Source organism: Peromyscus maniculatus, chromosome 1 (assembly GCF_049852395.1).
Source record: "Peromyscus maniculatus bairdii isolate BWxNUB_F1_BW_parent chromosome 1, HU_Pman_BW_mat_3.1, whole genome shotgun sequence".
Classification (NCBI taxonomy): domain Eukaryota; kingdom Metazoa; phylum Chordata; class Mammalia; order Rodentia; family Cricetidae; genus Peromyscus; species Peromyscus maniculatus.
Genome location: NC_134852.1, coordinates 132,302,096 through 132,325,929, shown reverse-complemented (window position 1 = coordinate 132,325,929; position 23,834 = coordinate 132,302,096). Strand labels below are relative to the sequence as shown.

The 23,834-nt window shown below is 47.0% G+C and overlaps 2 protein-coding genes across 3 annotated transcripts in view; both read right to left on the bottom strand.

The window, feature by feature from the left end:
* Positions 1-20: 20 nt before the first annotated feature.
* Plk1 (polo like kinase 1) lies at positions 21-11,334 on the bottom strand. Its single transcript, XM_006980347.4, has 10 exons — positions 10,327-11,334; positions 9,294-9,462; positions 8,317-8,461; positions 7,550-7,643; positions 5,955-6,174; positions 2,127-2,282; positions 1,303-1,380; positions 940-1,094; positions 660-842; positions 21-515 (listed from the first exon to the last, which is right to left on the bottom strand). The coding sequence occupies exons 1-10, from the start codon at positions 10,732-10,734 to the stop codon at positions 309-311; spliced, it is 1,815 nt and encodes a 604-aa protein (XP_006980409.3). The 5' UTR covers positions 10,735-11,334; the 3' UTR covers positions 21-308.
* A 5,778-nt stretch (positions 11,335-17,112) lies between these two features.
* Dctn5 (dynactin subunit 5) overlaps positions 17,113-23,834 on the bottom strand; it is a 23,620-nt gene continuing 16,898 nt past the window's right edge. The window contains exons 5-7 of one of the 2 annotated variants that reach the window (XR_013044670.1): positions 21,771-21,873; positions 18,062-18,216; positions 17,113-17,320 (exon numbers count right to left, since the gene is read on the bottom strand). Coding sequence is in view for 1 of the 2 variants with exons in the window: in XM_006980346.4 (XP_006980408.1) it covers positions 18,119-18,216; positions 21,771-21,873 (201 nt within the window). In the remaining variant the exon portion in view is untranslated. Of the gene's footprint in view, positions 18,217-21,770; positions 21,874-23,834 lie in introns of both variants that reach the window. The other variant, XM_006980346.4, reaches the window with a different exon arrangement.

The following is a 23,834-nucleotide window of genomic DNA, read 5'->3' as shown; positions in this document are numbered from 1 at the left end:
AAGAAATACAGGATAAAAAACCAAATGTATATATATTTAATGTATATAAAGCTAAGAAATGGTAGTCCCGAATTCAATAGAAATATCATACAATCCATACAATGGGCTGAGGGCAGGCAAGGGAAGAGGCTGTAAACCCACTCCCAAACATGTACAAAAATAACTTACATAGCAACCCCTTCAAAGGGGGGCACTGCTCCCACCCAGGTCCCAGGGCCAGGGGCACTGAACAGCAGCCCAGGAGCCCGGCAGTGCAGGCCCAGACAGAACTTGCAGAACGAAGGGGCACCAGTCCGAAGGACAGAGGCCTAGGAGGAGGCCTTGAGGCGGTTGCAAGCCGATCGAGAGCTCAGCAGCTTGTCCACCATGGTGCGGGCATAGCGTAGCCGGCTAGCCAGTTCCTTGCAGCAGCCATATTCTTCCAGGAGGCTTAGGCGGTATGTGCGAAAGTCCCTCTTCTCGTCGATGTAGGTCACCGCTGCCATCAGCGGGCACAGGATGAGTTTGGTGTGATCCTAGGAGAGAAGAAGAGAGTGCATGATGAGCTCAGCTGGTGCCGGAGGCTGAGGTAAAGGGGAGGAAGACACCCCAACTGGTGACAGGGGCGGCACTCCTACCCCACCCAGCCACCCCAAGTACAGGCCCCTGTCCCTGCACACCTGGAAGAAGTTGATCTGTACAGTGCCATTGCTGAGGTGCAGGATGATGGCGCTACGTGTGCGGAACCATGTTCGCAGGTAGGGCAGCCGGGCCAGCTCATCACCTTCCCGGGGTGTGATGTTGGCCCCTGCCTTCAGCAGGTGTTCACTCATGTAATTGCGGAAATACTTGAGGAGAGTGATCTGGATGGAAAGTTGGGGTAGGGGTTCCAGAATGAGGGCCTGACCCGGAGGCAGCCCCCGTACCCTGCCACTCCGCCCCTCAGCAGCCAGTCCTTACCTTCTTCATCAAGGAGTTGGGGTGGGAGCTCACGGTGAGGTAGGACTCCGTGCCGTCCCGCTCTATGTACTGGAGGCTGTCACCGTCGTTGTAGAGGATGAGGCGCGTTGAGTCATTAAAGAGCACCCCCACACTGTTGTCACACAGCTGATACCCTAATGGCAGGGGGAGGGCCGTCTCAGAAAGGGGGAGGTGGGCAAAGGCCTGGGTACAGCTCAATAGGAGAGTGCTTGCACACATAAGGCCCTAACAATTCTTGGTAACACACACACACAATTACAGACATCACTCACTTGGTTACTCAAAGGCTACCTACCATGGCCATACCATCTCCTGCCCATCCCAAATTCTGGAGACACCTACCAAGTCCATACTTGTCTGAATAGTCCACCCATTTGCTGACCCAGAAGATGGGGATGCACGCAGGATCCTCAGCCTCCTCTGGGATAGAAATAGAGCACTGGTTAGGCCAATCCCTTCTCCTGTCTTCTTAGGCAGCCTCCTCCAGGGCTGGGGGGTGGGGAGCACCCCCAGGAAGCCTGGGGAGGAGCCTGACAACACAAACCTAAATACCCAAATGGAAAATTGCAGCCCAGGACACCAAGCCCCACTTCATTAAGTGGGCCCCATTTCTGCGTCCCAGGGACTGTGGTAGGTGAGGATAGAAAAGACAAAAAAAACCACCCAGGCTTCTGGCAGGACCCACGTTCCAACCACAGGGATGAAGAGTGATCAAAGTCTCTAAGCTGCTCTGTCATTAGTATTGGGGCTGGGAAAGCCCAGTGCCCCAGACTGAAGTGGTGAAGAAACGGAGCAGGCCCGACAACTCCCGCGACACTAGAACCAACTCAGTGCACGCGAGTCCCTATGGCCACGACACAAACGTGAGGGGAAGAAATGCTATGGAGAATTAAGTCAGGTTGGGAAGTGCTGCAGTGGTGCCAGGGAGGTGACAGGGAGGTGAGGCTGGAGGCTCTCGAGGACCAAGGGAGACAAAAGACGCAGCCATGCAGAGGTGACCTATCAGTCACCTACAGAGTGAGATGGGGCAGAAACAGGCGGAAGGTACGCCAGGGAGGGCCTTGGGTGTCCTGCTAACTCATCTGGACTTTGAGCTATAGGAAAAGGGCGCTCTGCCGATTGAGACGCCCTGCCTCCTCCAGATGTGCAGCCCCTGCGGGACTCACCCTGCCGCACCAGCCCTCGCTCGGAGGGCTTGGAGGCATTGACGCTGGTCAGCTGCTGCAGCATGTCACTGAGGTGGCACTCGATGGCCTCGTTTGTCTCCCGAACCACTGGTTCCTCCTTTTCCCGGGGACGGTCTGGCACGGGGTTCTCCACACCTAAGAAGGAGACACAGTCACTGGCCAGGCACAAAACTGGGGAGGGAGCACACGGCCCGCCACGGCTAGCATTCTTCCCACAGTAGCCATTAGGCATCACTGCTGTGGGGAACTGAGTCAGTACCAGGTTTGTGTGTCAGGTATGTGGTGCTTACTGAGAGGCCACAAAGCTGCAGGTGCTCTAACAGCCTGGCCTTCCAGGACAGCAGCTGTGGCCGTCACTCAGGGAGGCAGCCTGAAGGTACCATTTCAAGCAAAGGTCACAAATGAAGGTCACCTTGTGCTTCCAGGAAGGTGGAAGGATGGGTGAAGCACAGTGTAGCCATTTGCTTTGAAATGAAATACACACTGAAGCATGAAGTTGGCCTTTGGTGGCTGGGGGCATGCTGGTCACTCTTGCTGTCCTTACGCTTGAAAGAGCCATTTCCCCAAACCAGCATGTGTTAGTGTTCCTGTGAAACAGGACATTTCTTAAATTTTCGATTAAAAAACATCAAAAATCCCACCATGCTATATTAAGAATTTAAGGCCGGGCGGTGGTGGTGCACGCCTTTAATCCCAGCACTCGGGAGGCAGAGCCAGGCGGATCTCTGTGAGTTCGAGGCCAGCCTGGGCTACCAAGTGAGTTCCAGGAAAGGCACAAAGCTACACAGAGAAACCCTGTCTCAAAAAACCAAAAAAAAAGAAATTAAGTGTGAAATAAAATATCCAAGATCTAATTTAAAACTAGTCAAAAAGGGGCTGGAGAGATGGCCCAGTCATTAAGAGCACTGGCTATTCTTGCAAAGAACCTGGCTTTGGTTCTCAGCACTCACATGGAGGCTCACAACCACCTGTATCTCCACTTCCAGGGGATCCAACGCCATCTTCTGGTGTCTGTGGTCACCAGGCATGCATGTGATGCACATACACATATGCATGCAAAAGACCCATACACAGTAAAAACAAAATGAGTGTTTGCAGAATACATAAAATCAAGCCTGTCCAAATGTAACTATTGGAAATGGAGGAGGACCACCCCAGGAACACCTAGCACATTATACACTTCTCTACCTTTGGATAAGCTTGGAAAATATAGAATATTTTCTTTGATGCTAGTTTATCAAAACAAACAAACAAACCCCCCTTTGAATAGCAGTATTTTAACACCTCCCTCCATAAGATAGGACTCCTCAAGTCCAGCACTACAGGAAAGGATAACAGAAAATGATCTCGGTGATAATTCCATCAATAGCGTGCTTGTCTAGTGTGAAGCCCTGAATTAAGATTCTCAGCTCCTTATAAACTGTCATGGTGGCCCATGCCGGTAATCTTAGCACTCAGGAGATAGAGGCAGAAGAGCAGAAGTTCAAGGTCATCCTTGGCTACTGTGAATTCCAAGCAGCCTGGGTCACATAAGACACTGTCTCAAAAATTAAAAAAAAAAAATTACAGTAATAATTGCTACACCAACACCCATAGGTGGGTGCTAAAATTGGTGGGCGGGCTGGAGAGATGGCGCAAAGGTTAAGAGCACCGACTGTTCTTCCAGAGGTCCTGAGTTCAATTCCCAGCACCCACATGGTGGCTTACAACCATCTGTAATGAGATCTGGCACCCTCTTATGTATACATAATAAATAAATCTTTAAAATTGGTGGGCAATAGCTTTTCAAACAACTTCCTGCAAGATACTTATCAATTACCAAAGACACAGTATCTGCAGCAGAGACAGCCTTGTCTCCCTGAAACAGAGAAGAGCATATCCCCCCTGTAGCATTCTTACTCAGAATGTAGAACCTTTCCTAAATCATGAGGAAGCAACAAATCCAACAGGAAATACTCATTAGCAAGACTTAAGGAAAAACCCAGAGACATAAGGAAAAAGCCCGCTGTCCCAGGCTAGAGGAAACTAAGAAGCCAAGGTCACTAAATGTCATGTGGGGTACTGACTTGCATCATGGTAAGGAAAAGGTGGTGTTAATGGGGAATGTGATTGACGTGAGGGCTAGAGTTCATTGACAGGATTATCTATGGTTGACGTTGTAGCTTTGGTAATTATTCTATGGTAGAGATGCTGACAGTGAAGGAAGCTGAGGGAGGGTACATGGAAAGTCAGCTCTATTTGGTTTGTAACATTTTTGTATAGCCCTAAAATTATTCCAAAATAAACCAAGTCATTGAGTCAGGGGCGAGGAACACATTTGTAATCCCAGCATTTGTGAGTTCAGTGCTAGCCTGAACAACATGGGGCCCTGTCTCCAAGCACCAAACCCAAAATGAAATCATTGCAAGTCATTTGCCTAAAAATGTAAATCTAATTAAAACAGATGAACTGAGAAGTTTATATTAAATTGGTGACATATCACACAGAGAAAGAAAGCCCTTCAAGCTATAACCCTTAATGAAATATATTAAGGAAAACTAAAACTGCAAGAAAAAAAAAAAAGTAATGCTAAATACAGTAGCATACTCCGATAGGTCAAGCAATGGGGGGTGAGGGGGAGCGGTGAGGCAGGAGATTTCCAACCTGAGGCCAGTCTTGGCTTCATAGTCCATTTCAAAAAAAAAAAAAAAAAAAAGGAAGGAGGAATAGTTAAAACAAACAAACAAAAAAGTGTGTTAAATGCAGGCAGAACACTATATACATAGTAAATCTTTAAAAAAGTGCGTTAAAAAAAAGGAATTGTTAAGACAATATGGGATTAGGTTAATGCTCACAGTCCTGAAGGCTGTGCTGCCTCTGTCATGTCTGTTTTCAAGAAGTATACACTGAAGCATTACCAGCAGAGGAAAGCTCCCTCTCACAGTCAAGAAGAGAAACATTTAGGGAACTGATGATGCAAACCTCAAATGAAATGTAAACAGACTGGGAAAGGAGGGTCAGAGGCGTCCTGTTCATTCTTCTACCTATTTATTTTCCAGACAGGGTTTCTCTAACAGCTCTGGCTGTCCTGGAACTAGCTCTGTAGACCAGACTGGCCTCAAACTCACAAACGTACTTTAAGTGAAAACTGACAGACTGCTGGAGTTGGCTGTAGTGACATTTCAAAAGTGAGATGTACTGACAAACTTGCAATCCAGAGCCCTAGGCAGAAGGACTGAGTCAAGAGCAGCCTGGTGACAGTGAGAGACCTTCTCCTGACAGACAAAACACAAGCACTCAAAGGGATAAATTATACAAAGAGTGAGCAGGGTGGCTGAGAATGAGAACTGAGGATGGGTGCCATGTTATACTCCATGTATGTACCTGACAAGTTCCAGTATTCTCAAAAAACCATGCAAGAGAAACACTAGGAACTTTTTCTTTTTTGGATTTAGGAGACAAGGTTTCTCTATGTAACAGTCCTGACTGTCCTGGAAACTCACTCTGTAGACCAGGCTGGCCTGAAACTCAGAGATCCACCTGCCTCAGCTTCCAGAGTGCTGAGATTAAAGGCATGCACCACCACCACCCAGAGATGTTAGGGGTTTTTAAAGGTAATCAAAAAGAATTTCCTGGGCTTCATGTTCATTTATCCATTTTCTCCTTCTTGGGCCCAATGGGTTGACTCAGTCTGTTTTTCCAGCCAAGGGGCAGAAGAGCCCAGGGACCGGACCTCAAGGATAGAACCAAACTCTAGGGGCAGAGTAAGGCGCATGCACCCTGAAAATCTGGGCTCTCTGGGCTCCACCTACTGAGACTGAGCTTTACCTTTATTGAGAACTGTGAGAGGCTTCCTGCTGTTGGGGTCCAGGCTGCTGGGAGCTATTGAAAACCTTGGTGGGATGGTGAGGCAGGTGATGGGGAGACGGGTGGGGATATAGCCAGAAGTGAAGAACTCGTCATCAAGCAACTCGTGAATGGTGGGGCGGGCAGTGGGGTCTGTCTGGAGCATCTTCTGGATGAGGGAGGCAGCCACAGGATTGATGTGCTGGAGGGGAGAGGCAGAGCCTAGGTGAGATGAGGCTGGGACCCCACCTGCCATGCGGTTGCTGTCTCAAATATGCCACAGCTCAGTGGCCATAAGTTCCACCAGGCCCTCCACACTCAGCTTTAGCAAGGACCAATGTCATCCTACTTTGTGGGAAGGATCATTTCCTGCCACTTAGCACTCAATATTAACTTGGGATGATTTCCCCCCACCTTGCCCTTGCAAAGGACATTTATTTACCATCAGAGGGGCATCGGAGAACATAGGCCTCCAGGTCCCCAGACCTATGTTTGAGTCCAGCTATGACAAATAGCCTGGGCTTTCTGGGCTTACCACCGTGTATCTGTAGAATGGGGGAGGAGTACCACACCTGGGACACCACCAGGTGGGATAAAACCTAGCACAGGCCTGTCGGCCACAGCATTAACTCTATGCTGCTTATGTACCAGGAATGTATTCCTGTACATGAATTCATTTGGCCCTCACCAAAACACTTCCCTCTCTATATAATTTGAACTGAAACAGGATCTCACTATGTAGCTGAGGCTGGGACGTTTGATCCTCCTGCCTCAGCCTTACAAATGTTAAGACTACTCCACTATTAGACCTCACTTGTAGATGAAGAAACAGGCTCAGGAGGAAGTGCCCCTGCCTGAGAATACACACGGCACAGGTGATAAAGCCAGGGCATATACCACAGCATATACCACCGGCTCAAGCCAGTCCACGATGTCTGGGGTGAGCTGACTTCCTGTGATATAGTTCCCCTATACACAAATCAAGGACAACTGATTTCAAAGTGGCCGTATGTCCGATGTGGCCCTAGTCCCCAGAAATGGGATGGATATCCCTTCAAATGGATTTATGCCATTGGTTGTGAAAATAGATGTCATTTTGTCATTGGAAGCCCTTGAAAAAACTCCCACTTTGTAAATGGGAAGCCTGGTTCCAAAGTGTCAAGTCACCACCTGTTAAATACAGCTCAGCTGGGCAGAGACGGTCCATGCCCCAAGCTTAAGTGTGTCTGCTCCTATTCCCTCCTTTTCTCCCTGTGCTTTACATCCATTCAGGAAGCTGGGCCTGGGGCTCAGTCGGCTGAGTGCTTGCCTATACGCACAAAGCCATGTTCAGCTCCCAGTATACCATAAGGCCAGCATGGTGCTGCATGCCTATAATCTCAACACTTGGGAGGTAGAGGCAGGAGAATCTGACGTTCAAACTCAACATGCAGTGAGTTCAAGGCCAGCCCTCAGACATACATTCTCCATGGCTATTCTAGAGGCAGGGCTGACTTATCTGTCCCAGGATAGAGCTAGGCTCAGTGAATAGCTTTTGGGTGAGACATAAAATATTTAAACCATTGTGGTGTCATCACCTTGGGAATACTGTATTCGTTTTTCTTGATGCGGAGGTAGGTCTCTTTTAGGCACGAGGTCTCAAAAGGCGGCTTGCCCACTAGCAAGGTATACCTGGAAGCACAAAGAAGGACTTTGCTCACACTCCCAGTGAAGTCCAAATTCTCCCGGAAGTCACTGTCTAGAGGACAGGGGCTGTGCTGGATTCACTGACAGAACAGATGGGGATGATCTCCAAGTCTGCCCAGTGCCACGGGAATCAATGGCTGGGTCAAGCCCTCAATACAAGGCAGGCGACAACACCTGGATTCCCCAGTTCTGGCCTGCAGTAACAGAGGACTCCCCAAGGACCCCAGAGGCCACTGCTATCCACCACAGGCCACCGTGACGAGGCTTCTGCCTACCACGAGCCTTTCAGCTGACCTAACTCTCCCAACGGTGATTCCAAAGCTTTATTAATTAAACCCAGGTTTGGAAGTGAGATTCTACAGTCTAACAAGCCTTCAAAGTGTTGATGGTTTGGGCCTGTGCACACTTTCAGTAAGCAGCAAGGAACTGAAAAAGTGTAGAGACTTTCTCATCCCTTTCCTGGACCATAAGTCCAAGCTACAGGAATCCTACAGCCTACACCAGATTGATAAGAAAATGGGCATTCATGTGGACAGCCTGCTCTCTGAAATGGCCTTTGTTTAAGGAAGAAGGACCCAGAGGGTTAAGGTCAACTGGGTGAAATGCCTCCGAAAGCCCCGCTGAGACCCAATAGCTCCGGAGTCCATCCCCAACTTACATGATGCACCCGATGGACCACACATCCACCTCAAAACTGTGTCCCTTCTTGCTCAGCACCTCGGGAGCTATGTAGTTAGGAGTGCCGCATAAGGTCTTCTTTCGTTCCCCTTCATATTCCACCTTGGTTGCCAGCCCAAAATCCCCTAGGACACAAGGAAGACAGGGTGCTCAGCTGCTAGGTCTGGGCCATCTGTGGTCGCAGACAGCTGCCTCAGGCCTGACCACTGAACCAGTGCCTCGAGACTCCACAGCCTCTGGTCCCTGAACCTGCCCACTGTGCTGGCCCCGGCTGGCCCCCCACTGCCCTTTATAATCCTTAGATAGCAGGGCTAGGGTGGTAAGATGGCTCAGCAGGGAGAGGTGCTTGCCTCTAAGACTGGAGTTGACCCTGGGACCCACACAGTGGAAGGAGAGAACTGACTCCCCAAAGTTACCTTCTATGCCCACCTCCCACACAAATGAAATTTCAAACACACAGGATGGCAGGATTGGATGCACTAGAGAATCAAGTGCACACTCTTCCCGAGTGCCGATGGACACGTTTCAGCAGAGTGACAGGTTCAGGGACCGAGGCAAATCAGAGTCTCAAGGGAACAGGAGCCTTTCAGCTCAGGAGACAGCTGAGGGAAGGCTGCCGCGTTGCTCCACAGCAAACGACCAGACCTCCAGTTTAAAAAGGAAACTGACTACTGAGGACCCGGCTCAGCGCTATGAGATTGAGTATTTGGCGGGAGGCACCCCCAAGGAAACTTATCTTCAAAACTACTGTATTGAGGTACACAAGACAACAAAAACAAAAAACAATGCATCTAAAGGTAAGATGCTGTCTTGTGGGCCCCTCACTTTCCATTTCTGGACTAGAGGGCTTTCTGGAGGACAGCACCTTCATTTCCCACGGGCCTTCCATTTCTCTGGCTCCCATTCTCCCAGATTTCCCCTCCTTACCACCAGGCACCCGCAGGCCCAGCATCTCACCTATTTTCACCTCCAGATCCTCGTTCAGGAAGAGGTTGCCCAGCTTGAGGTCCCTGTGAATGACCTGATTTAGGTGCAGATACTGGCAGCCCAGGACGATCTGCCGCAGGTAGTAGCGAGCCTCAGGCTCGGTCAGCGCTTTCCTCCTCTTGTGCAGCTCCAGGAGGGACTGGGGAAGAAGGAAGAAGTTATGGAAACCAAAGGAAAAGGGTGTCCAGGACTAGGCCCTAGGGAGTAAAGTATGGGAAGAAGTTTCCTGTCCCGACCACCAAACCCCAAATCATCACTCTGAGGCTATATTAATTATAAATGCTCGGCTCAGGTTAGTTACTAGGCTAACTCTTCCACTTAAATTAACCCATATTCCTTGTGTCTTGGCAGGATTCTGATGGTTTTGCCCATACACTGGTCATTATCATTCACAGGACCCTCTCCTGTTAACTCGTACCCTTCCTTACCCAGAGTCTTCTCTCAATCCCTCTCGATCTCCTATCTAGGGGCTTCCTCCCGGCAAGAGACCCTCTCCTTTGAGACAGGGTTTCTCTGTGTAACAGTCTTAGCTGTCCTGAAACTCTTTGTAGACCAGGCTGGCCTCGAACCCGCCGAGATCCATCTGTCCCTGCCTCCCAAGTGCTGGGATTAAAGGTGTGGGCCACCACCACCCGGCGGAGACCCTCTCCTTTTCCTGAAAGCTCTGAGGTCTGACTCCAAACAGCCTCTCTTCCCCCCCACCCCTTCCGACCGCCCGATCCTGTCCCACTCCGGAAGTTCTAGGTCCACGGCAGCAGTAGCCTGGGACCCTTGTTAACTACTTTAAACACCCATTCTCTACACCTGCTCACACCCTTGCGTACAGGAGCCACCGTCCCTAACAGCCACAGGTCCCGGGCTCCGCCTGCCCTGAACCCTGGCCTCAGCACCTCGGAGTGCCACAGAAGCCTTTCCATAATTCCTTGAAACTCCAAGGCGTCGGTGCCCCTCTGTCAGCTAGTTCCCGGTGTGGGCGCCCCAGTCCCGCAGCAGAAACACTCACCCTCCTGCGACAGAGCTCCAAAACCACAAACACAAAATCGCTGTCCTCGAAAAAGCCATGGAAGCCTACGACATGTTGGTGTGCGAGGCTGCGGTGAATGGAGATCTCCATAGACATCTTCTCCTTCTGGTGGGGCTTAAGCAGCAAAGACTTAGGCACGATCTTGCCTGCGAACACCTCCTTTGTGTCTGCGTCTGAGATCTCGAAGCACTTGGCAAAGCCTCCTTTACCCAGAAAGCGGCCCCGTACATACTGGCGCCGGCTGCGCGGGTCCACTAAGACCTCCGGAATCTCTTTCGACAGCGGGGCGGTCACTGGGGCACCGGGAGCTGCATCTCCCGGGACCCCGGCTTTCCCGAGGTCGGCTGGTGCTCGAGCCAGCTTTCCAGCTTTGGCCGCTGCACTCATACTCCTAAATTTGCTCCGCGGACCTGGCCCGGCCGGTGCAGAGGATCTTGCTCTGCTCACCTCCTCCCCGAATTCAAACGCAGCGCTGGGAACGTTACAAGGGCCTGCGCGTTGCTGATTGGCCGCGGGGATTTAAAATACAAACCCGCCCAGCGCGCGGCACCATGGGAGTGCTCCACGGCGCAGCCGCTTTTAAACCTCCGATCTTGCAAGCGAGAAACTTGAGGGGCAGGGACTTGTGGATGGAATGCACGTGGGATATCCTGGGAAAACAGGAACGAATGGGATACGCGGAAATCCCCAGTGGGGAAAGGATTCGGTCCTGCTTTCTGCCCCTCGGCCGGAGAGTGCTCATGTGGTTCACCTGCGTCTCCTCCGGGGGTTTCTCCTGTTAGGACCCTAAAGGTAGCTTGGCAGTGCACCCACCACCTTCGCCCTCGACTGCCCTCTCGCCGGCTAGACCAAATAAACCCAAACTTGAACAAACCCAGAACGCCTGGCAAGCAGATACACCTTCAGAGCGCAGCAGACCCGCCCTCTCTGTGACAATCGCTGCCCCAGCGAGTTGAGTGTAGCTCAAGCGTTCTCCAGAAAAACTCAGGCCAGCATTTTTTTTTTTTTTTTTTCAACACCCGGGAATTGCTTAGGAGGGGCAAGACTTCAAGATTACAAGTTAGGCCAACCTCAGCTACCTGAAACCAACCCCCTACCCCCAAGGGAAAGAAAATTCCCAGGCCCGACCTGCAGGTCGAACAAGACCTTCAGGTGATTCCTATGCACGGTGAAATGTAAGAAGCACTAGATATCCCGACCCGCGATGCAAGAAGTTTGCCTGGCTTGTCCTGAGTTGCATCGCCCAGAGCCACATAGAGAACAGGCAGAGAGAGAGAGAAGGCCAAATCTGCCCAGCAGAGGTATTCTGTTTGGCCTTCATTAGGGGGGAAAAAGATTTAAAACATGTAAAAGGAATGGCCACACAGTGCAGGAATGTGGCTTTCTTTAGGGAAAAAAAAGTCAACTCTGGCAGCTTTTCCCAGACACCCAGCTTGCCCAGTTGCCTGTCCGGCTTCTGTGGAAACTCTGAACACACCGGGAAGTTGCTTGGCACTGAGCCAACTGCTTTTGCCACCCCGGACATGGGAAGAACTGCATACAACATGGACTTTGCATCCAGATAAAAGCTGGCCTGCATTCTGTTCAGCCAGTTTTCTGGTGTGTGGCACTGGGCAAATTTACTCAACTTCTCTGATAATTAGCTTCCTCCTCTGTAAAATGGGCTGTGAAAATCCCTACTTAACTGGCAGTTGAAAGGATTAAATGTTTTCTGCTGAGTGCCTAGCATTCCATGCAGAATAAGAATGATTTCCACTCCCATCTTTTTTTTTCCCCCGTGGTAGTCTGATTATAAAGGTAAGATTTGCTTAATCTTATTTTAAATCTAAAATGTGTCAGAATGCTGTGCACTACAGAGGTTCTACTCGGGGTCTTTCACTTTCTAAAGATAGTCATAGCTGCTGTTTATGGGGTACTGAGAACCAGTGTTTTCCATGTGTGAAGGAACTAAAATCCTCAAAACCACCCTACCCATCTTCTTGCTTTATAGATGGGAGATTTGAGATTCCAAGGGGTCAGATAACAGACTAGTATGTGGAAGAGTGGGAGCTGACCTGCTCACCCCCAGCACCCACTCGTCACCATGACTACTGCCAAAATAAGACCTCTACCAGAGAACTCTAGTTTGTTTCACGGCTTTTTCCCCCGACTAAGCTGTAAGATCCCTAGGAGCAGACTGGCTGCATGTCATTCTCCAGTGCAGGGCCTGGTTCTCTGTGTGGGCTCAGGAAGTATTTAAGTGAACAGGTGGGTGGCTGGTGCTGTCTTCTGCTACAGAGCATGTGGTCAGGGTCCCACCTTCCTCTGCTAATGTGCAACAAGCACACAAGCTGTAAGAAGCACGATGCTGTTGCTAGGCTTCTGTGTTTCAGTGAGCATGGACTGATGACAACTTGTCCAAGGTGACAGGGCATTTGGCTAAGACCAGTTATAAACAGCTAGACTCTTAGCCATGTCCCAGCACTGCCAGTACTATTTTAACATCCTTATAGCTTCATAAAAGCTGCTGGCTGACCTATAGAAGCCAGTTTGTCCAGAAGGGCAGCTGATGCCAGCTAGAACAAGGCTGGAGAACACCCTCTGGGCTCTTACAGGCCATGGTGGTATGCCAAGAAAGACTTTCCTAATTGTCAAGACTTCATTATGGCTAATACTCTAAGGATGTGTTAAGTAGAACAAATAGTTGCCTGATTAATTTCAAACCTACCATAGTATAGATGTACCAATGACTAGGAAAGGAACCATAGCCTTGGGTCCTAAGAGAATTGGTTGATGTATAAGTGACTCATTCAGAAGCCACTACCCATCTGGATAACCATGTAAAACAGAATGGGTCAACAGGACCTTACAGGTCAATCATTCAACCTTGTTCCCAGTCCCTGGATCCCTGCAATGTGAAAGTTATGTGGGCAGGAGTAGGGATGGGAAGAGTATGGCTCATATCCAGGCAAGCATCTACTGTATAAATGCTGGGTAACCCAGGAGCTTACTCCTAGTTCCTCAAGAACTGGAGGCGCGTAACTAGACTACCTAGATGGCTGCCTGGGGACAGAAGGAAGCAGTTCCAGACAGAGAGGCATCCTTGAAATGGCTCTTCGTTGACCACAGCAGAAACCCAACTCCTTCCTCTCTCCTTCCTGTGGCTGGAAAGGTCTTTCCAGTCTACCTTCTCTTCTAATATTCCAAGAACAAAGAGTTTTTCTTCTCTGAAATTATAATTGCCTAGTGACAGGCTGTCCCTGGGGTGAGAGCCACCGTGGAGACAGAGTCCAGCTGGCCTTTCCTAGGATACACACTCTTGACGGTTAGCATACTCTCAAATACTACCAGCACACAATTAAAAAGTAGCTACTGTTTATAGTAGGAACTGTTTTTGTCCTCTCAGTACCTTGAATTGGCAATAGACCCCATTCTCACACTAGGGTCAATCATAGGACCAAACACCATGGGCCACAGTCACTGATCCAAAAGGGCACAGGTCTCACAGTGTAAAGCACTGAGCATTTTCTTTGGGACCTGCCAGGCTAAAACTGGAGTGCCACTGGAATATAATTATAGAAGTCTAGAGCTGTAATCATGTGCCATATCTGTCATATCCCAAATGTACAGAGAAATCTCACATGCAGTACAAGAAAAACAAAGCAAACAAGGCTGCTCAAGGCTGCTTACTGTCTCCTTATGTCCGTTCTCTCTAATATCAGAAAATCCTTCCTAGCCTAGGTCACAGTGAGACCATGTCTACACACACACACACACACACACACACACACACACACACACACACACACACACACCATGACATGTTGCATCAAGTTTGGTCATCCAAATGGAAATTAAGTTGACAGTCTCCCTTAGGTCTAAATTTGAAAAGGTGACAAGCAGGATGCCTAATGACATTAGGTAGCCCAGCCACTTGCGTATCTCTGCACTGTTAGGGGAGTGTGATAGCTACTCTTGGTTGTCAACTTGACTACATTTAGAATTAACTAAAACCCAAATGGCTAGGTACACCTGTGAGGGATTTTTTTCTTTTTAAATTAAACCTTTTGAAGTGGGAAGATCCATTTCTAATCCATTTCTTTGAGATGGGAAGATCCACCTTTAATCTGGACATACCTTCAGCTAGCAGCCTCTGGGGGGGATGTCTTTTTGTATGCTGGGAAAATATGTGTTGCTCTGATTGGTTGATAAATAAAACGATAATTGGCCAGTAGCCAGACAGGAAGTATAGGTGGGATAAGGAGACAAGGAGAATTGGGGGAAGAGGAAGGCTGAGTCAGGAGAGGTCAACCTGCTGTCCAGGGAGCAACATGTAATGGCACACAGGTAAAGCCACAGAACACATGGCGACATATAGATTAACAGAAATGGGCTGAGTTTAAGTGTAAGAGCTAGTCAGTAGTTAGCCTGAGCTAATGGCCAAGCAGTTTTAATTAATATAAGCCTCTGTGTGTTTACTTGGGTCTGAGCAGCTGCAGACAGGATGGGACACAGAAAAACTCCAGCTGTAAGCCTCTATAAAGGACATGTAAGAAGGAAGCATTCTCTCTGCCTGCTCTTGCCCTCACTTTTGATGGCAAGTCCATTCCTTCACTGGCATTAGAGCTGGCTTCCTCAGGATTCCAGTGTATACTGAAGACCAGCTGAGACATCCAGCCTCACGGACTCAGCAGCTTCTAGATCCTTGGACCTTCCATTGGTAGGTAGCCATTGTTGGACTAGCTGTAGCACAGCCTGTAAGCCATTCTAATAAATCACTGACTAGCACAGTGAGAGAACTGTCTCTACTGAGGTCCGGCATCCCTCAAGGCCTCTGTTGCAGCCAGTGGCAGTCTGTCTTTCCACTATGTGAAAAAGATGCAAAAGTGCACTGGCAGGTGCACCTCTGCATGGGACCCTGTAAGAACCTCTGGGAGAGTGCTTCCTAAGCACCAAAAGCTGTCCTTAATATTTACAGTGCCTCGTTTAATCGGCCCTACCTGTCTGAGGTGCTGCCCTTACCTTGCTGCTCACTGGAGGATCCTAAATGCCTTGCCCGCCTGCACACTATGTTGCTGCTTAGACTAGTCTTTTCTAGTGATTTATTACGTAAGGTGATAATCTCTCTCCCTTTATTTGGAGGTCTTGCTGTATAGCCCAGGTTAGTCTCTAACTCACTATATAGTCTCAAATTCACAGCAATCCCCCTGCCTTCAGCCTACATAGTGCCCAAACATGATTGCTTTTTTTTTTTTTTTTGGTTTTTTGAGACAGGGTTTCTCTGTGTAGCTTTGAGCCTTTTCTAGAACTCACTCTGTAGCCCAGGCTGGCCTCAAACTTACAGAGATCCGCCTGGCTCTGCCTCCCAAGTGCTGGGATTAAAGGCGTGCACCACCACCCAGCTCTCAAACATACTTTTTAACTTCAGTTGATTAACAACAAAATGGAGTCAGTTGCAAAAAGTAACAAACTTCCTCTTGGAGGTATTTAAACACAAGCTGGACAGGTAACCTGCCAGACATGCTCTGAAAAATATCTGAAGTTAGCATAGAGAGCATCTAACTGCCAATTCCAACATTCACCTTTTTGGTAACACCAAAGGACAAAGAATCTGGAGCAGGTGCCTTGATATAACTAAGAAAAATCAGAACCATTATAGACTGCTGGTATCAGACAAGACACACAGCAGATGACCTCCAAGGACAAGCTCATTTTGTCTTTACAGGGCAGAGCTGATCAGTGTAGGCTGTGAAGCCAGAGAGTCATGGGGTACTCCTGACTCAGCCAGTTCTTCACTGTACAAATGGCACCAAGTTGTCCAATAGCTCTGAGTTTTATTTCATGTGTTAAATGTGAATAATATGCACCTTACAGTATCAGTGTGAGAAACAAAACAAGCCCATGAACAGAAAGCTTGTAGCGGCCAGGGGGTGGTGGCCCATGGCCAGGCAGTGGAGGCGCACGCCTTTAATCCCAGCACTCAGGAGGCAGAGGCAGAGGCCAGCCTGGTCTCCAAAGCAAGTTCCAGGAAAGGCACAAAGCTACACAGAGAAACCCTGTCTCAAAAAACCAGAAAAAAAAAACCAAAAAACAAACAAACAAAAAAACCCAAAAAACAAGCTTGTAGCATGGATCCAGGTAGTGTAGTGAATCCTAAGGAACAGCAGCTGCAATTACTGGAGGTGGAGAGTGATCATCTTCAAATGTGTGCCATGTGTCAATCTTTTAATGCAACAACGTTAAAAAAATGACAAACAGAAAGCAGTTTTGAAGTGGATTAGAGCTGAATCCTCATAGGTTTTTTAGACTACACCTAGATGTAAGTCAAGATGGCCTCTGTTAAGTCCTATCCTTTAGAGCTGAACTGTTCTGCCACAGTCTCTGAGAGCACTGGTGTACCAAGCCCTTCCTTCCTAAACCAAGGATTCAGAACAGAACCAGGAGGGCTGTGCTATCAACTAGGGGAGCTGGGAAGATGGCACCGGCAATGCCCTTCCTCAGGCTGTGTGTCCTCAGGATGACTTGACAAGCTGCTCAGACACATGTGAGGCTGATCTCAAGTACAGATATTTGGGTCTGAACTATGGGAGTTTTGGCAAATACAAGGCAGGACAAATGCTTCTAGGCTAGAGAGCAAGGTTCACAAAAGCTCATTTCTAGTGAAATAAATCTTGAGACAAGGAATGAGGACCTGAATAAGCCGAACACCCAAGACGTAAACCTGGAACTCTGCAGAAGCAAAATCTGCAATGTTGGTTTCCCCTTTGTAAATAAACGAGCCTAAAACAGGATATTTATATCTTTTATTAACACTTTAAGACAGCTAAGGTCTCTCTGAAATGAAGAACAACAGCTACCACCTGCTTTTTGCATTTTTTTCCTTTTCTTTTACTGATTTGTTTTTGTGGTTTTGAAGCAGGGTCTCATGGAGCACACCAGACAAATGTGAGCTCACGATGTAGCTCTTACTCCTCCGGCCTCTGCATCACAGGTGCTAGGAAGACAGGTATGTGTCACTGCAGCCCATCTCTTTCCCCCATACTGTAAGAGCCAATAGAAACCCGGGCTCTGAAATCACTAACACTTTCCACAGGATACGAGAAATTGTGGCCACTGGTCCTGTGTTAGCAGCAGGATAGCTGAATGTCATCTGTGTGGGTGGTGTGCAGTGGGGGTAGGACATGGTTGTGAGCATACCTGGGCCATGTGACCCCATGCAGGGGGGGTGCTATTGCTCTGCAGGCCCATGCCAGCCAGGTTCCAGCCACCTGCAGGACCACAGGGCTGGAGTGTTGGGAACAGACTTTCTGCCCTCCTCCAACAATGGTGCGGTGACTGTAGACAGATTAGGTGAAAACAGCAGGTAAAGACAACCCCTCCAGATGTCCCCTTGTTAAAATTAAAAAAAGTTCATTATTTTATGTGAAGGGATGTTTGGCTGCATATATGTCTATACCACATGTATATCTGGTACCCAGGGAGGCCAGACCCATGAGATCACCAGGAACTGGAGTTATAGATGGTTGAAGGTGCCATGTGGGTGCTGGGAATTGAACCTGGGTCCTCCGGAAGAGCAGCCAGTACTCTTAACCACAGAGCCATCTCTCCAGCCTTCTTATTAAATTCTTAAATGCTCAGAGCCTTCGAGTATTGAAAAATTCTAAATTAAAAAAAAAATCAAGGAGAGTAGAAGTCATCAAAAACATGGTAGCTTTTGTAGTTACTGACCACTCACTTTATCTCCAAGTTCATCATAGTAGAGTTCAAAAGAATTCAATATATAAAGCAGAGATTAGACTTGTGTTAGGGGCAGAAACTTCTGGTAGTAGCTCTTGGTGACATCAATCATCAGCTCCTGTGTGCACTCTGGGAGCTCCCCTGAGAAGAGTCCTGGGGAAAGAGAGACCAGGTCAAGCAAGGGAGCCAGGAGGTCTGTAGCCCCACCCTTTGTGAAAAGGTTACAATTTCAGAGATCTACTATGAGGATCTAACCGTGAGGTCCTTCATCTTCAGACTGATAAGACTGTTGGCTACTGACACCTTCTGAAAGGTCTGAGTTTGTGTTTGGGAAACAAACACTTATAGCTCTCCAAATTCCAGGTGGAGGAGGTCAGAACACACTTACAAGATAAAAGACTGCTGAGCATCATTCCACACAAGGGTTTCCACCCCCAGGATTCCAGTGTGAGTCCCACTGAGCCAGTCTTACCCTTATCCCTGAGGCAAGAACTGTCCTGCCATTCCTACAGTGAAACTCAGTCCAGCACAATAAAACCAAAGCAACGATACTAAGTGCAGATGAATCAAAGGAGGACAACAGTCCATGATGGAACAAGCATGGTTAAGAATTTCACTCCTAAACTGGGCGTGGTGGCACACGCCTTTAGTCCTAGCACTCAGGAGGCAGAGGCAGGCAGATCTCGGTGAGTTCAAGGACAGCCTGGTCTACACAATGAGTTCCAGGATAGCCAGGGCTATACAGGGAAACCCTGCCTAGAAAAAACGACAACAAAAAGAAAGAACAGTTTTTGAAACAGTGGTAGTACACTGTGCTACCATCTCCACTCACGCAGATTTTGTTTGTTTGGTTTTTTGGTTTGAGAGGGTTTCTCGGGTGATGTCCTTGAACTTACTCTGTAGTTGTTTTGTTTTGTTTTGTTTTGATGTGCATTGGTGTTTTGCATACATTCTTCTGTTAAGGGTGTTGGATCCCCTGGAACTAGAGTTACAGACAATTGTGAGCTGCCATGTGGGTGCTGGGAATTGAACCTGGGTCCTCTGGAAGAATAGCCAGTGCTCTTAACTGATCAGCCATCTTTCTAGCCCCATCATGCACATGTTTTGAAGGACACTTTAAAAATAGCTAGCAAAGGGCTAGAGAGATGCCTTGGCAGCTAAGAACACTGACTGTTCTTGCAGATGTCCAAGGTTTCGGTCCCAGTACCCACATGGCAGCTAACAACCACCTGTAACTCCAGGTCTGGGTGCTGTATGCATGTTGTGCAGAGATATATGCAGGCAAAGACACATAACACATAAAATAAAAATAGCCAGCAAAGTTTTCAACGATCATATCCTGTGGTCCATAAGTCGGCTTCTAAGAATGTATGCCAGAGATAATTGTGCCCAATTGCACAATACATGTAAAAGAATGTCAAGACAGAAGTTTCTAATACTGCCCAGGTACAACTAACTGCTAGTGACCCATTATACTATGGGACTAATTCAATGCTTTGTGTTAAATCTACCTATGCAGTGTGCGAAACCTGTAACCCTTGAGAGGAATGATGTAGTTCTCTATACCACCTGAAAAGTTGCCCAAGGTATATTGCTAAATAACTGATAGTTTCTGAACAGTACAGATTAATAGAGAGCTTGATTTCATTTATATAGGTGCCATTTCAAATACCTACATTTTCCATTCAAACATATTAAGTGCATATATTTTATACATTTATACAAAATGTATTAAGTATATATAAAACAAATAAAAAAAACCTCAAAAAATTCTCATAGACACTCTATAATTAAAAAGTGCATGTTAGTCCTATAAATATGTTTAAACTTCACAGTATTTTTGTTTTGTTTTGTTTGTTTGAGCCAGGGTTTTTATGTAGTCCTGGCTGTCCTAGAACTCACCATGTAGACCAGGCTGGCCTCCAACTCAGAGATCTGCCTGCCTCTGCATGCTAAGTGCTGGAACTAAAGACACGTGCTACCACAACTGGCTCAATTTTTTTTTAAAAAATGTGTATGGATATTTTGCCTGCATGTATGTTTGTGTACCATGTGCATGCCTGGTGCCCAAGAAGTCAGAAGAGGGCTTTGGATCCCCTGGAAGTGGATTTATGGATGGCTGTGAGTTATGTGGTTGCTTAGAATCAAACCCAGATCCTCTGTGAGAGAAACAGTGCTTGTAACAGCTTAGCCGTCTTTCTAGCCCTTAAACTTCACAGTATTTAATCTTTAATCACAGTAATAATTAGACAATTTTAAAATTCAGAGATACCTCATAAAATTCCCATTTGTAGCTGTTCCTTAAACATCAGCTTTCAAGCTTCCAGTGCCATGTCCAGCAGCCATGATGGGCTATGACTTCAATTAGTACATTATCTGCCTGTCTTCAGTAGCATCAGCACTCGAGGTTTCTGATCAGGGTTTATCTTGCTTTCCATTTCTATTTGCTTCAGGCTCAATTTTATCTCATGTAGCTCTCACAAATGTGTCAGATTGCCTGCAAGCCCAAGTGTCTGAATTCAAAGATGGACGTGCCAATAAAGTACCCTAATGCCTGGCATTTATTTTTGAAACTACTCAAAAGAAACACCCTGTCATGGTGCAAGAAGCTTTGGGCTCTAAATGAGGGGTCTTCGACACTGGAGATGCGTACCTTCCAGTCTCAGTTCCCTCATATACAGAGACCTGGATGGTCCCATGCAGCTGGCCTTTTCAAAAGTAGTCATTATGATTTCCACCTGAAATACCAGGATGATTCCTTGTCTTCTGACATTAGTGTTCCATGACCATAAGAAGTTAGTACTAAGGAACTTGAATAAGATAAAAAGATGAGGCACACGTATCTCTAAAGAGATTTTTTTCTTTCCCCTTTGTCCAGTCAGAGCCCAGGCCAAGAAAGAAATGCTTCTTTGTCCTTACCATGTGCTGATGGCAGATTTGTTCCATAGCAACCTTTTTTTCTTCAATGTTATTTATTTACTTTTATATGTATGGGTGTTTTGCCTGCATGTATGTCTGTTTACCTTGTGTGTGCATGGAGACTGCAGAGGCCAGAAAAGGTAGGGGAATCCCCTAGAACTGGAGTTAAAAGTTGAGCTGCCATGTGAGTGCTGGAAATTGAACCCAGGTCCTATGGAAGAGCATCCAGTGACCTTAACCACTGAGCCACCTCTCCAGTCCCTATAGCAACCTTCTTGAGGGGAAACCCTTGAAAGGTATTTGAGAATCTCTCTGCCATGTGTGGATCTAAGGCTTTCTCCTATCCCACAAGTACCACATTTTAAATCACTCTACTATGAGGTCAGCATTTAACACCTGCTGTCTTCTAGCTTGGGTTTCATTTCCTTTTTGTTTCTGATAATTTCCTTTTTTCCTTGTAAATCTAGTTATTCATTCCAAACACAGCTTGTTCACTGGGTGTGATGGTGCACGCCTTTTATCTCAGCATCAGAAGGCACATGCAGGCAGATCTCTTTGAGTTCAAGGGCAGCCTAGGCTACATAGTGAATTCCAGACCAGCCAAGGCTATATAGTGAGACCCCATCACAAAAAAACAAATACTAGCCGTACCAAAAGCAACTTATTTATATGACTTTTCTAGGTGTTTTATTGCTAAATCACATATCAGAGTTAGAAGTCACATGGATTACTTTAGTAATGGAAAACAGTTTGAAGGAGGCTGAAATAGACATTGACATCAACATTACCTGGGCAGCCTGAGAAGACAGTAAATGGTGGGACCACAGTTTCTGGAGGTAATACTGTATTGTCAAGAATTTTGCAGCAGTCTTTCAAGACACACCGGCGCCCCTGAAATTAAAATCTTATTAATAGGAATTGAGCAAGACATGGGAGTAAAGCTTTAGTATTCTGTGTGGAAGGCTGTTCTATATTTTCTCTATTCATTGTATTTTTATGACAGTGTCTCATTATTGTAGCCCTAGTTGGCCTGGAATTTGCTATATAGACCAGGCTGGCCTCGAACACAGAGATCTGTTTGCTTCTACCTCCAGAGTACTAGGATTAATGCCGAGCACCGCCACACCCAAGCAATAGCAAGGGAGCCAAGGACAATGACAGGGTGTTTGGCTGAAATTACAGACTTTAAGTAGAATATGACAAGGAGTAAAGGGTGAGTGTGTGTATGCATAGGTACACACGAGGGAGGGTTGTATGCTCCAGATAGTACAGGTTGTCTTAGGCATTAGACACTAGGCAAACCTTTGACTTGTGAGAGTTCCATTTTTCTGTCTTCTGGTAACAGAAATCTTTTTGCACTGGGCACTACCCACCCCATCTTGGTCCACATACTTTACTTCTAGCTCACACATAGACTCCATGCCTGACCAGTGACTGGTTTGAGGAAGTGGCATATGAGCCAACTAGGTCTAGTGAACCTCCACTTTGGGTTTCCACTGGGAAGACAGGGAAATGAAACACTTTCCAGGAGAGTTCCCAGAAGACAGGACGGATGCCAACAGCACCTTATCCCTGCCAGGAAGTGACCTCCAGAGGAAGGAGGAAAGGGACAAAGGCTTATTTCATGGGATCAGATGAACCTTTGGATCACGTGGGCATGAAATTAGGATCTACTTCTGGACTCTCAGTTTATATTAGCTAATCTAATACATCTGGTTGGGCACCTGCCAGGTTAAGGACTATTTGTCTGTTCTCTGGACAAATCTTCTTTCTTTTTTAAATTTTTATTTTTATTTTTCGAGACAAGGTTTCTCTGTGTAACAGCCCTACCTGTCCTGGAACTCGATTTGTAGACCAGGTTGACTTCAAACTCAGAGAGATCCACCTGCCTCTGCCTCCTAAGTACTGGGATTAAGAGCATGCACCACTACCACCGGGTCCTGACGAATTTTCTTGAGTAGAAGTTATTAGTCAATTTGTTTTTCCACAGGAGATAGCTATTTGAATATTTGGACTAAACCTTATGTTTAACTTTATACATTTTCTTAATTCTTCCATAATCCACAGCATTTTAAAGGTGAGCGATATGGCATGGGAAACTCATTTATTTGTTAGGTGAAGGGAAAAGCTATACACACTGTTTAAACCTATGCCTTAGGTTACTCACCCGAGCAGAGCAAAATTTACTCTTTTTTTTTTGTTGTTTGTTTTGCTTTGTTTTTCAAGACAGGGTTTCTCTGTGTGGCCCTGGCTATCCTGGAACCCACTCTGTAGACCAGTCCGACCTCGAACTCTGAGGTCCGCCTGCCTCTGCCTCCCAAGTGCTGGGATTAAAAGCCTATGCCAACAGTGCCCAGCTCAAAGTTTCACTGTTTATTAACTATTTTTTAAATTGTGTGTGTGAGAGTGCTTATCCATGCATACCCATGTGGAGGTCACAAGTTGTTTTCTTTTCTTTTTTTTTTTTTGTAGTCAGGAAAGTGGTAATTTTCAACCTTATTTTTTGAGACAGGATCTTTCACTGAGCCTAGAACTTAATGTTCTGGCTAGACTACCTGACCAATGAGCCCCCAGAACTGTCTCCACCTTTCTCCAGCACTGGGGTTACAGGCATGTGCTACTATGTCCAACTTTTATATAGGTGCTGGAAACTTAATCTCAGATCATTTGCCTTACACAGAAAACACTACCCACTAAGTCAGCTCCTTAAAGCTGTCTTTACTAGGGCTTGAAAGTTCATCTGTGTCCTGATAAAAACAATTTGATAAACATCTGGGTAGTAAAACACAGATAGGATAAATGAGATTAGACAATCTGATGAAAAATATCTGGCTGAGAATGTAGAAATGTAA

What these genes read in the sequence shown, in the direction of transcription:
- Plk1 (XM_006980347.4), bottom strand. Translation starts at nt 10,734, where the DNA reads ATGAGTGCAGCGGCCAAAGCTGGAAAGCTGGCTCGAGCACCAGCCGAC. An exon ending in TGGAGCTCTGTCGCAGGAGG is followed by an intron (nt 9,463 to 10,326) that starts GTGAGTGTTTCT and finishes CTTCTTCCCCAG; the next exon opens with TCCCTCCTGGAGCTGCACAA. An exon ending in GGATCTGGAGGTGAAAATAG is followed by an intron (nt 8,462 to 9,293) that starts GTGAGATGCTGG and finishes CTTGTGTCCTAG; the next exon opens with GGGATTTTGGGCTGGCAACC.